This window comes from Cyphomyrmex costatus, unplaced genomic scaffold (assembly GCF_001594065.2).
Source record: "Cyphomyrmex costatus isolate MS0001 unplaced genomic scaffold, Ccosl1.0 scaffold302, whole genome shotgun sequence".
NCBI lineage: Eukaryota > Metazoa > Arthropoda > Insecta > Hymenoptera > Formicidae > Cyphomyrmex > Cyphomyrmex costatus.
Genome location: NW_017277148.1, coordinates 1,152,402 through 1,167,469, shown reverse-complemented (window position 1 = coordinate 1,167,469; position 15,068 = coordinate 1,152,402). Strand labels below are relative to the sequence as shown.

General features: G+C 34.3%; 1 protein-coding gene across 1 annotated transcript in view; it reads left to right on the top strand.

Moving 5' to 3' along the window:
• Positions 1–15,068, top strand: part of ss (aryl hydrocarbon receptor spineless) — a 196,433-nt gene that overhangs the window by 58,301 nt on the left and 123,064 nt on the right. Inside the window, exon 2 of the mRNA XM_018542076.1 lies at positions 14,729–14,919. Within this exon, the coding sequence (XP_018397578.1) occupies positions 14,729–14,919 (191 nt within the window). The remainder of the gene's footprint in view (positions 1–14,728; positions 14,920–15,068) is intronic.

Here is a 15,068-nt window from a genome sequence, read left to right as displayed (position 1 = left end):
ATCTTTCACATAATTTATATACAATTGAAAGTTATTGATAAAACGTATCAAAAATAATAAACAAGCTTAGTAATTATTAATTTTATATAATTAGATTAATTATGTAACTGTAAGTACTCATTCGAGAGAAATTCGATTTGCATGTGCGAGAAAAAAGACTTACTTACGCACAATCTGGATTCAGTGATTGTACAAAGTATAATAAATGCCTCACAATTAGCATTCCATCGAGTAATGTATTCAGGTATTCGGGTGCTCTTCAGCAGTTACTGAATCCTTCTCGGGATCACTCGTCTTTTCGATAGCTGCCATCGCAGAATTTAAATCAGCGATATCTAACGAACGACTCGTGGACTGCATTCAAATGCAAGGGCAACTTCGTCTCAGCGATCTTCAACTTCTTCTCTCTGGAGTGCTGTGAGAAAACAGACAGTATAACGAACTCCTCCTATATTGATCGGTTTACATGTAACTTGTATTAGTCTACATGCAGTTTTATTTGAAGGAAATTGAAAAAAGATCTAAAATATTTAAATAATTACACATTTGTATCAAACTATTTGTAAGTTACGCAACTAGAACGAACATCATTCAAATCTTATATTAAGTAAAAAGAAATATTTAGAGTATAAAATTAAATGCAAGTAAAATGATAGTCGGTGAATATCGTATTATGTCGATTTACAGAAATAATGTTTCTAATTTTTATGAGAAAGTGTATTACAAGGTGAATTATAAACTTCGTTGTTTCTGAACACGGAGTGTGGGAGAAATGGGCACAGCCCAATATCCGCTAATGACTTTTTAAGTGTGCTCCAGGTAGGCGTACGGCCATGTTCTGAAGCTGCCCTAATCTGACTTTAATTTATCCTACCGTTACCCTATCAAGAGTATCCAGTAGCCTTTCCCATTTTTTTTGCTCTCACCTATCGCTCGTCTACTACGCCCTTTTTTCTTACGAAAGCGTCGTAACTCGAATGTGATTGATCACGAGAATTGCGAAGGAGAGATACTGGAAATCGTCTTTTTTGTCTCTCCATATCCGACCGTGAACATCGTGCTGCTTCCCTATCGACTTATTATTTTGCAGGCTCGCGTATACCTAAGAAATTAAATAAAGACTGATTTACGCATTTTAGTGTTTTATTGGTTGGTTGTTGAAATTGATTGCAACTTGTTCATTTTCACGCATTTACGGGCAGGTTTTTTTCTAAAATGTCTAAAAATTTAGCTAGATTTATAAACTTTTTGCTAGAATACCAAAATTTTTTGTGGTACTGTTCATCTTGTTCGAGCGTTTTACATAATTAATTTGATACTTTAATAAAATTAAATTAAGTCAATTGCTTATATTCGTGGCTATTAATACATAAATAATATATTTATACAGCGATAAGATATAATTTGCGAACAATTAGAATATATTTATAATACAAAATTATTTTTAAATCTATATCTAGCAAATTTTTAAATACTTCAGTAAAATTGTTCTTTCTATACTAATTTTATCGATTTATATTTTATCTATTTTACTTAGAAATAGAGATTTCTATGCAATTTTACGCAAGATTAATTTTGCATACGTTTTCCCGCTCATAAAATATCATGCCGAAATGTACAGCAGACGTGATGACCCGCTCTATTCTTTCGTCGCGTCGATACAAAAAAAAAAACGCAACGGAAACGTATCGGACTTCAAGTTGGACGTAGAGTTTCGTAAGTATCGGCCAGAAGGAAAGAAAGTGACTTTGGCAGCGGAACAACTTTCGACATCCTGTGCCAAACAATCGGCCATATGCCGCGCCGAATGCCGGCCGAATGCCCGAAACACCCGAATTAGTGGTTTTCAGCCGCGACGTCAAACAATACGCTGTCCAGCGCGTCGAGAATGCAATTGCAGCCGGCGGTCGGCACGAAACCTTCGTATGCGTCAGGCTGTATTTTGTGCTCCCCGCGCACGCACGCACGCACGCATGCTCGAAACATTGTGAACAGCAATGTCTATACCGAGTTTAATAATTACGAAAAATTCGCGATCAGCGAAAACGCTCGTTTTGATTTGTAGCGTTTGAAATTTTGTGAAATCATACGTCCTCTTCTTAAAGAAAGATGTGTCTATTAAAGATGTATATGATTATTGGACATAATCTTTTATCGCACGTGATATCGGAGCAGCTATTTATTCTCGAAATAAGTAATATGTTTTTTAAACGTTTCGTTAAAAGTAAATTTGTCGCTTTAATCTTTACATATATATGTACTCGTGTTTTATTTAAAATCATATTTGAAATTAACTGTACAACTTATATTCTTGCCATACATCATAAATTATGCAAAACCGCAAATCTTTTGGTGTCTTTGAAGATAATACCTGTGAAAGCCCCAAAAGCATTTCATTATTTATGTTTTTTCTTCTTTTCCTGAATCTAAAATTATTTTTTAATTAGCTGCTAATTAGTTTAGTAGAAGTCTATTTTCTTGCAACACATTGAACTGTGGTTTCTTTTTTCCTACATCTCTGCAATTATTATTTAAAATTTTTAATTGTTTACTGAACAATTATTTCAGTCTTGAACATATCTCTTGAAAAGGATATAGGTACGAGTATGCTTTAAACGAAACGTTTCCTTATCGAGCGAGAATGACCGAATTACTCTTGAAAAAATGTGAACGATACGAATATTTTTGCTGCTTGTCGTGAATTGATGCAGTGTAATTTAATGCCAAATGCGACGGATAAAGAGAAGTGGATAACGAGCTGATGTATGAACGGCGGAGCCGTTCGTACCCTGAAAATCATGTTCAGACCGGAATAATTTTTCAAGTAGCTTTGCATCGATAATGTGTAATGGATGATCATTGATCTTGTAATTTGCAAATACAAGAAAAAAGATAATGAATTTACATCGTTAAATCGTGCACATATAACCTTAAATTGTAGAAAATATTTCATTTAAACTTATTACAAAATTGCACATTTAAATTTCAGTTAAAGTCTTTAGATGTTTATACATATAATTTAAGAAGTGTGAACATGCTCTTTTTAGAAAAAAATCAATTACAAATTGATCATGGAATCGTTAAATAGAAGCAATCGAGTCCCTTGTGATTTAAAGTACACTATTTCAATATAATAAAATTTTTGATATATCTTTGGCAGTTTCTAGGTAAACTTTTCTTAATTATATTTGTCTTAAATCTTGATTATTAATTTTATTGGAAGCAGTAAAACTCTCGATGAACAGGACGAATTCGTGGTATCTTAACGCGATTCAAATTCGCGTGTCGATTATTCCGAAGCGCGATGCCCCACGATAGAATATCGCGGCTCCTATATACTCAATTAGTTCCGGCATCGCGAAATCGCATCATCCCGATAACGCGCTTGTACTGGCATAATAATTCCGTTTGTCACGCTAGTTACGCGCTCTACATAGCGCCGTGCGAGAGATCGCACGCGCATCGTAGACGCGCAACCACAAATGCCGCATAAAGCTGCCGCATTAGACGAGGGGAGGCTTAGGCGTCGCGACGCATCGGATCTTTTTCTCCGCAATGAAAAGAATTTTGACTGGCAGTTTCTATCGGTAGAATTCAAAATTAGATGTATCTGCTTTTATTGGCACACAATGTAAAAAATGCAATATTTTCAACTACTTTTCTTAAAAAAGCAACAGCAGTAAAGTTGGGAAGATAGTTACGTTTATACGAGATAATTTTATAAATTTTCGTCGCGTTTCTTTTTAAGCAACTAAAAGAAACATCCAAGGAAGATAATTATGAGAATTATCATCGCCATTCTGTTTCAATATTTATTAAAATAATTACATAGGAAATTGATGAACACTGCTGCAAAATATTTTGACATTCTAGCAATCAGTTTGCGCGTCTTGCATAAATATTTTGACAATCCAATAAAATTATTTTCAGCCATATCTAGTAAAATTTTTACATACTTAAATAAAACCATTCTTTCCGTGTAAGTATATATAATATGTATAAGTAGTTACACTAAGAAACAATCTTATAATTACCATAATTTAACTATAATTTATAGCCAACTATACCAACTTTTGGTGCCAACTATACATTCTTTAATAGAACTACAGATCTAATTATTTACTAACAATATAACAGTGATAACCAGAAAAATGAATTAAACTCCTCGTCGTGATGGTTTTATCACGTAATTATAATCGCAAGTACCGAACACTTTTCGTTTAATGTAATCGACTCTAAGATCGATTTGCATTTGCACCGAGAACGTAGAATTTCATATCCTGTTAGGGTTTAATCGGCAAAATCTTTTCCAGCGCGACCAACAACCCGCGCCTCGTGTAATGGCGTACGATCCGTAGCATAATCGGCATATTATACGTGATATTCTCGGGCGCGCGTGATATTAACGGGAGCGTAAAGCATCTCGTTCTCTTGTTACACGTGCGCTGCATTAGACACGTTAGCAGGTATGGAAGACGTACAGAGTGCTGCTATTACGCGTGGTAAGCGCCACCGGAAGAGTCGTCCCTAACCAGAGCGTCGCGGAACTCCTTTTCCCTTCCTAAAAGTTAATTATTATAATCTACACAATTGCGGAATTAATTGCGCCGGCTGCACAGACGAGATGCGGCTGGCGATCTCCAACGCTGTATATGCAACTTATAATAGTCTGGCCAAGCTAAGCGCTGTTCGCGAACTGAAGGATCCATGAAATATGTGATAAAAATTGAATATCATCTCTTAAAAAAGTACATCAGTTTTGGATAATTTTTGGACAATTCTATATAATTTAAATTCGTGGCGTCGAGTGGCTCACCGCTCACCGCTCAGTGCGATTGACTCGCGATCTGTAGACCCGAGTTCAATCCCACGTGCGCCCAAACACGATTTTCGCGTTTAATGAGTCAAAAAAATGGCTCCATGATCTGGTGATCAAAAGATCCTATGATCATCAGCGCCGTTCGGATTCGGCGTTAAATTGTAGGTCCTATACATCAGTATACATCGATAGATATTTGTCTCTAATATCTGACTGAGGTATAGGATTCTGTGGATCAATCATCCACAAATACGAAAACAATTTGATTCGAGAAACGAATATAGGCCTTGGAGAAAAGTGGAAGAGGCCTGTAGACGTCCTATGCTCCACATGAGGAGATAAAAGGAGTCATAATTTAAATTCATCGAAAATACGCATAGAATTTAAAACATGTGCGCGAAACAGACAGTATTTTTGTTATTGAAAATATCTGCGGTAGTTAATTTATATAGATTATAGTTAATTTACATCTAAATCTAAATACTTATTCACCTTAGAAAAGAGTAACTTTTCATCGTGTAACAATGCTTCGACTGCAATTAGAATGCTGGCAAGTGGATGTTTACACGCGTTTAATTTCGGAGAATTTTTGCAAATTTTTCACAGCAAAAATATACGCGAGGTAAACTCTGTACGGAATAATTTGCGTTATGTGGACTGGAAACGGGATCTGCGCTGCTAACGATACGTGGAATGCGTTTTCACGCTCCACGCATGGTTGACCCGCGAGAAATGATTTTGTAGAGCTAGGTAAATAGCAATTTTCGCAATTTATTAGGAGTGCTCGTTACTCATTAGCAGGTCCATCCTTATAAAGTTAGTTAGACGTATCTTTTTATTCGCGAAACGCAAAAGACTCTTAAGTAGCGTTACCTTATTTGTATGGAATAGTACAGTTTTCTACACAGAAGGAGTTTTACTGAAAAATTTTTAAAAATAGATATGTATATTATATACCTACATATAATTGATTTTCAATACGAAATTATGTTAACTTTTTTTGCGGATAGCATATCACAATATGATAACGAGGATATGTTTTTTCGACATTCTCTTCCCTCCTGTGGCGTGATGAAGGATACTTACTTATGGCAACAGCAATTCATAGCGGCTACTCGTAATTTTTGTTTTCCAACATGGTTTAAAGCGTTTTTACCGTAATGTTTAGTGTTTTTCTAAACGGGTTCAACGTGGCATAATGAACGCTGAGAGAATCTTTTTGAACCGAGTAAACGGATGCAGCCGTGAATTCAACGTATTGTTATACCGACCTCAGATCGCGCTGTAGATAGTCGCTTATTAGATTCACTGCCCCGTCTCGTGTTGAGTTTTGTCAGTTACGGACCGTTAAATAGCTTTCGTAATAGATTACGACAATTGTTACGGTATTCACGCGTGTCGTTTGCTTTTACGACCGTTTTAAACAAGGAACATAACTTCTCTGATATATTATTGTCTCCTATATATTATTGTATGAATGCTATTGGATAATTTTTTTGAAACGGTGAACAGCCGGCTGCAAGCGTGTCACTTCCGGTGGAACGAAATTTTCATTTTTCCAGTAGAATGTAATTATCGCGCATACGGTCCCCTGAAAAGCACCCGAACGTTATCTACAATAAAGCAAGTCATAATTTTTTGGCCACGTGACTGATTTCTATAATATCGTCTCGTAGGATCTGATTCGATAAAATCAATTCCTCGTCTCTCACGGAATACGAAAAGCCGGTGACGCGTAAAATATAATTAACTGCGATGGAGACATTTCGGCATGCATAATTTATTTTAGATCAATCAATAAATACACACGAAGAGCTCCTTTCGTCTGTATGCTAATTTAAGATTATAATTTCGATAATACGTACTTAATCATGATTTAAGTACTTATTAAAGTACTTATTAACCTTCCATAAAACTTTCCGTAATTGATGATATTATCAGTGAATAATTATTATAATTTCAATAATTTATTACATTATATAGCAGAACTATAGCATATAGGGTGATTAAAAAGAACTAGTTAGCATTTATATGGTAGATAGTATACACTGTACTGAATAAAAAAAATCTTAGTGAACATAGATCGAAAATTCAAACGTTTCTAATGAACGATGTTAGTGCCATAAATGACTTATTGGTTTCTACGTGTCATAAGCGATGTGATGATTGACCTTAGTGTTTACAAATCGTGTTCTAAATACTCTTATCTAATTTGCATACAAATTTTATAACGAAAGATTTCACTTAGAATTAGTAAGTTGACATTATAATTGGATGGGGATTATGAGAGATTACCTCAATGGTGACATTCTCCCAAATGGCACTATCAGTGCTATTTATCTCAACTTCTCTCTTTTCACATACAACACGTAGAAGAAATAATAAGTTAGTCAGAATATTATTAACATATAAAATTGTTTATACATATCTCAGAGACAGTTTGAGTTATGTTGTTCACTAAAGTCTGGTTTCTTATTTTCTGGTTAACTTGTGATTAGATTTAACTTAATGTTTTATCCAATGAGCTTCATCTATGATGATGTCATGGATGAAGTCTATTGGATGAAATATTAGATTAAGCTTAACCACAAGTTAATCAGATAATGGAAAACTGGGCGTAAGGCTTTTTTTACTCAATATAATGTGTACTATTTATTATAAATGTTGTATGATCTTTTAAACATCCTGAAAATTAAGCCATATTGGCATTACGTCTATTGAAAAATTACAATATAATTCTTATATATGATTCCTCATCTATCATTCATTGACAGACTATGCGATTATCTCAATGATAGAGCACTTCTCTTGTCTAAATTTAGTACTCGATGCACTAATATACAGGCCAACTAGTCGCGAACGCGCTATTTCATTTATAATCCATCTTTCGGCAACGACAGATAACGTGTTCCATTTTAGTTTTGCCATCGTCTCTCGCGTGAGAAGGGATCGGTCCAAGGTCGAAGCCGAGCACTCCCAGGTAGCTTTTCCTTTGCACCCCTCTCTTTGTGAAGTATATATTGCCCTCGTATATGCGGCGGGCTATCGGGGTGACCATCCCTCCCGCGATGGGAGCTTCCATTGCTACCCCATGCTGTCTGCCACCCCGGAACTCGACCGGCGGTGTATCTACCCTCGAAAATCCATAGTGGACCCACCCTTGATGGCGCCTGCGCATCTCCTAGTTTCATTTCAACGACCAATCCCTCGTTCTTATCCTCGACGTGGAACAGCGTCAGCGAATACATATAAGCAAACATAGATAATAATACTATATTATTACAAGTATAATATATATATCGTATATATGTCGAATACGTTGAGTATAATTGAAAAATTATACACATGTATGAAAAGATTGGATAGTTCAATAGAATAAAAGATACATTAATATTTGAAAACAATTACTGGTTGAAAATGGATGAACCAGAATATTTTGATCATATCAATATCAGAATTCTGGTTATTTCAACTAAAAGATCCTGATTTTGTCCATTTTTAACCAAAATTCCAATTAATACAACCAGACTCTTTTTCCAGTGTAAGAAAAGAGATAATTAAATGGAAGAGAAAATAATCTGATACATAATGTGTGCATATTTATTTATTTCGAAGCACAATAATAATTTTTGTTTTTCCATAAGATTTAAACTTCAGTAGTATAGAAAAGTTAAGTCAATGAGAAATTTTTTAGAGAAATGCTTTTTGGATTTTTTCTCTCAGTGTAATTTTTATTTTTTCTTTTCTTGTACCGATGTTCTTTACGTGATTTTATTTGGAATCTTTAAAATATCGACCGATCGTAGTCCCGAGTCATCGGCCATTCTTTGTCCACTCGTCTTCCGCTTTTCGCGCGAGTGCGCGCGGAGGATGGCAGTGCACAAAACAGACTTTAATGCGAGCACCGAGGCAACCTTGACTGGGATTTACCCGCCTGATGGATTCGAGAATGGCGTGCAATGAGAGCTTCCGACCGTCTGTACGCGCCACCTTGTAACTCATGTTATTTAATTCTAATCAGTCAGTCGTTTACGGAATTAGCCGGCGAGAGAATGCAACCAATTTATAATTCCTAATCGAACAATTGGTTACTCGTTACGTTTTTTTGGTACTTGCAGACACTCTCGAAAATTATCATCTAGTTTGATTTCATTGATTTATTACATATACACGTTATTTTTCTAAAAAAAAAAGAAATTTAAATTAAAATCATGTAAATTGTAATGATTGTAACATACAAATCTCTTACAAAGCGATGAACCGTGGAAATTTTAATATGTATAATAGTATTTTACAAATACGCGAATAAATGAATAATGCTGTTAAAATATAACGGATTCGAAATAAGTCCTTCATTAATTTTAATTCATGTGCAATATAAATTAGAGATTATCTACAACATTCTCTTTGTTCCTTTGATCATGAAGATAACGCATTTCGTTCAAATGTAATACGGAATATGTCTCTGCGTCGGCACAAAGTTTCTTGCGCGATTTTCTTCGAAAAGTCGGTGAACCTGTCTCTCCAGGAAAACGTCGAAAATTACCCTGGTAGTGCTCCGGGATGAAAATTGCCAGGAGACCTTTCCTTAACGACCGCAGCAACATTGCCGGCCATTAAGCGGAGTCTGAAGTATATACAATATATATACGTGTGTTTCGAGTGCGTTACAGTGTCACGGTTCGCAGAGTACGATACGCATCTACGCAACTGGTCTAATACTACAAATGCGTTATGCGTGTGGATTATTGGGAGGGGCGCGAGAACTTGACACGTTATCACCTGGCTTACCTGGCCGGGCTAAAATCATGCGTCACTTTTAGCTCCATCGAAATAATCGATAAGCGCTCAAGATGAAATAATCAAGCTGTTATTATTCTTATACGTTTCATGCCGCCTCTGATGCTAAAGGTTAATTTAGGTTAGTTTTGCTTCTTATCTCTTCTTGCTTCTTATCTCTGAACTCTTTCTCTCTTTGCAATTATTTTATCGTCACAATCATGTCACGTCGAGGGGATAACCACTATAGCTGGACTATTGTCCCACAGATTACATGCTTTTACATATTTAATTTACAGTTTCATCTGATTACGAATAATTTTCTTCACTACATATGAAGTCATTTGGTAAAATGAGAACGATTTTATCTAATATTACACAATTTCTCGTGGTTGTGTATTTAATTATCGTATTGTGCATATAAGAATTTCATATGAATTTTATAGTAATTTCAGGAACTCTGTCCGACGATTATACATTCTCATCTCTTGTCTTTCCGAAGTTCGTCAACTTCTACTCCGGCCGACAGAAAACGGGGAAATAGAATAAAAGACAAAAAGTCAATAGATATTAGTAAGCAAAGAGCACATTGTAGATCAACTTTAAATGCAAATACTGGACTTCGAGTTCTGTTGGATCCGTTCAGTTGAAACGCTTACTCACATGAAGTAAAACGTATACTTACGCCAAGCACGTATATGAACATAAAATGATATACTGCGGCCTAATCGAAATTTGTGTTTCGAAAGGGTGGACTCATCCAGTCCTCAATAAGTTAGCAAGAATGAAACGGTCTCGAACCTAAAACGAACTTCTGTTGGCGAATAAATATCGATTGCATAATATGGCGTATATATTCTTCGGGCGGGACGCATTACGTTGTTCCTCCAGATCTATAATTTTTTTATTCATCTGTCATCGAGGTACAGTGTATGTATGTTATACCTACAGATAATGGTATAGCGTCGGGCCTCGTTTGTATTTCCAAGGTAACTATAATCGTGCACACGGCCATGGTCTATCCATGTAGTTACTTTCGCATGATTTTTCGCTTCTACAGACGCTTTCGATACGCATAAGCAAACCTTGCGTTATGCAATACTAACCGAGTCGTGTTACTTTCATGTCATTTGATTTCGATGGAATATAATCTCGATATTAATGATGCAATTAGAACGCTCAATTAAATACTAATTAGCTAAATTTGCATACAGATAATATGTATAAAAATATAAATAATTAACATAAATTTGTTATTTACTAGGCTTATTTGTGATTTATTAGGCGTATATAAATATAAATTTATTTTATTCACAGAGTTTCTTTTTTATTGTTTACGAAACTAGAGGATAAACGATTTATTTCTTGCCTAACATTATGAAGTATTAAAATATCAATTTTTAATTACTATATAATTCAAAATTGAAGTTATTATTTGAAAACTCTGTATCGCTTTCTTTATTGTTAATTTTTAGTACTGATTTAGACATTAAAATTTGTGTATGAGAAAAACTATATTTTATTTATCAATTAACTTTTCTCATATATCTCATATAGTTCCTGAAGCGATAATTTACAGAATGATAGTTGGAGGTTGAAGATGTCCTCGGAAGTCGCGAATCTTCGAATATGGTAAACGCAGCGTACGTTCTGAAAAAGGATGTTGTTTAATTAAAATGCTTAGGGGTTAGAAAGCGTGATGAATGGGATTGTCGGCCGTATACTGCGCGACGCGGCCGCACCAAGAAGCACTCTATTAATTATTAGACGACACCAAATCCATTATCCGTGACGGGGAGGTCCGCGAGGAATAATCCTATTCGAATGTTATTAGTGTTTCACCGGACATCGTTTTCCTTTCTTCTCCCCCTCCACCTCCTCGATAAAACAAAGCTAATTACTGGGCCCGTGAATGGGGCAGGCGCGGCACTATGGTGTGGGTCCGGTATTAACCCTATTGGGTCCACTGGACCCATATGCTACTGATCTTATATATTACTTCGAAACTGCCTCTCCAAGTACAGATATTAGAGGATAAAAAGAAGAGTAATAAGATATCGATAATTACGGAATTATAAATCATTACTATTTACAATTTTTAAACAAAAATACGAGAGGATGTATATTTTAAATCTTTTTCAGGTGATATGTGCTATAAAATGATAAATATTAATATTTTCTTTATTATAAATATTACAGTAAAATTATAGCTATTTTTGAGCTATAATTAAGAATTTTCAATAAATTTATTTTTAATGAGTTTATCTTGATACCAAAAGTATGTCTCTAGGGATAAAAATAAAATTCTAGGTATTTCCCCGACTTGTTAGGCTATAAGATAATTTTTCTGCTGAATGATTACAGGCAATTTAGTGTCATATACTTTGATGATATATCTACTGCTTACACGTGGTTAAATTGTCGATTTAAGTATCAACATCTTGTTATTTTTTAATACCTTGGTGTATTTTTTTAAGAATAAAATTTATAACGATATTATCAAAATTATTATACTTTTTAAAGATTCTATCTATTTAAGATTTAACAGTAATAAATGTATAAAAATATTATTAGAACTAAAATAGTACAATATGTGAAAAAAATTGTGTTATGTTTTAAATTATTTATTGCAAGTGAATTCTGTAGGTATGTTAAATGAGTTAAATCTAATGTTTAAAATAATAGATATGAAGCTTTCTATTATAGAAATAGAATATAAAGATTCCCAGATATAAAGATTCATATTTTCGAATCTTCTTAAAATAAATAAAATATCAATTAAAAAGATAGAACAATAATTTTACTAAAAGTCATTTCTAGCCCAATTATTTTATAACGAATGTTTATTTTATATAATCTTCTTACAAACAACATGTAGCATAACAAAAGCAGGAAGATAAGAGACATCTCTAGGAGCGGCAAAGTTCACAGTGACATCTCATTAACACTATTTTCTTAATAACCAGCGATAAGAACTGGTCCTGGCTGCGAATCGTTCCAACATGTTCATCTCATTTTCTTGCACAGCCTTGGCGAGCTCCTCGGAGGCAGTGCAAGTAAAAGCCGCGCAAAGGCCGTTAAATATATGTATATACCACGTAAGAATAATAATTATTCCTAAGTATAGGTCTGCGCGAGAATGGTCGTCGCGCAGCAACGCGGTATCTTTGACGAGTCCGAGAGTACTCGTCTCACGGCGTGGTCGCTGTTTTCCTTGACGAGTGCTTCAATTAAACAAATAATCTGGAGCCACAGAGATGCGTAAAATTTGATTTTACATATTCCACAGGTAGTCATTGGCGTCGTCGGGGTATATCTGCAAAAATCAATTAACGACATGACTTACGATGCTTTAAGCGCAGCGAGAGTCGATGGACGTATTGGGTTGTATGACTAGAAAGAGGAAAAAAAATTCGTGTCCGAAGATAAAAATCGAAAAATTGATTAAAGGAATTTAGAATTGTCTGTATTTTTAGAAGCGTGAAATTAAGTTTATTGATAAGCTTAATATGATAAGCTTAAGATGTTTGTATTTTAAAAATTATCTTCGTGGATTCGTAACTTACGTTTGTTGTGACTTATAATTATGATAAAAATGAAAGTTATTATAACTTTTTATAATAACTTTCATTTTTATAAGTTGAGCAAAAATTTGAGCAAAGAGAGAGAGAGAGAGAGATACAATATTTTTTCTGTCTATTAAAGTCATTCACTATTGCTTTGAAGCATTGTACAAGATACTTTGTGAGTTCTTTAAATTACAATGTTAATTTCGTCAGCGTTCCATTGTGATGAGATTGCGTGTGATATTAACTGTCATGATACGCTTTAATGGTTTCCGTAGTGAGCGTTTTAATTAAATAGACAGCGGGTTGTTTAAAAATAAAGTTTACATATTAATTTTGCAAGCGACGCAGCGTCGCCTTTTACTTTTGCATTTGTGTATATATTATAAATATTGAAAAATTTAAAAAGTATAGTTTTTTAATACTTCTTTATTTTATATTAAACATCCTTATTTTAATTCTTAAAAATTATGTTGTTAATTAACGATGTTTCTTATAAAAGATAATCTTCCAATAATCAAATTGCATGTAATTCGTTTTGCTTACGATAAATAATGTTTTACGTTCTCTCTCTCGTGTTGTATACTTTTATTTTATATTATATATAATTTTATCTTACAAACAAAATGAAAAATAATGTTTTTATACTTTTTTAAGATTAATTTAGAAATTTAAAAAAGTTTTACTCCTTGTGCGTGAAATTAGACAAATTCATTTATTTCTATGAAATATTTATGTCAATTTTGGCTAATCAAGTTATTACATATAATAGCCACTTATTAGTTATCGCTGTCATAACTACTAAATAATGCGCACTTTTTACGTCGAATCGAGTGGCTTGCTCGCCGGCGTAAATACTTCAGATTACGAGCATACGTTATATTCTTGTCTAAAGACTGGCTGAGTCGAGGTGCATACGTGTCTGCAGGGTGTCAATCAGTCCGGTTGGCATACCGGCATCTTTTAATTATCAAAATCCTACGGGACGCAGCCCGTTTGCTGTTAACGATTCGAGAAGCGCACGCTGATTTCAGTAATGAAGAGTAAAATGTAAATCCATGCACACACGACGGTCGGCATGCCGCCGCGAATTGATTATTAAAATTAATCCTCTAGTCAACATGGAACTCGGAACAAAAGCCTGGTTATTGAACTCTCATCGCCACGGATCAGCAGTATCGTTGATTACCGCTCATTACATTTTTTTTACTCGAAAATGCGACAGTCCTAATTTTTAATATATTTTTAATAATCGTTGAAGTTGTAGAATACATACATATTAAAAAGTTCTGATATTTTTTACGGAATTTTAAATACAATTTAAAAAATATTTAGTTGAAGTGTAATATATATATCCAAATAAGTGTATTTATTTATTCTCTTAACTTTCTATTTTTAGCACATTTGTTACAAAGTAGTCTATTTAAAAAATAACCTCTCTCTCTCTCTCTCTCTCTCTCTCTATCTCTCTTTATCTATCTATCTATCTCTATCTCTCTTCTTTCAATTTATTAAAATTTATACATGAATTATTGTACATAAGAATATATTTGTCTCATTGCAGCTTAAAACCACCACAAAAGGACGGGGTGACAAAGTCGAATCCCAGCAAGCGGCATCGAGAGCGATTAAACGCTGAGTTGGATACTCTAGCATCATTACTTCCCTTCGAGCAAAATATCCTCAGCAAACTGGATCGACTGAGCATCCTCAGACTCAGCGTAAGCTACCTCCGCACCAAGAGCTACTTTCAAGGTAAATATTCAGAGTTACATTGCGCACATATTACTGCAATTTATCGCGTACTGTATATCATATTTTTTAAATTTCATTATGAGTAAATATTTAACGTATATATTTCATAATTTTGAAATTTACTGCATATATTCAAGAATTTAATTCAA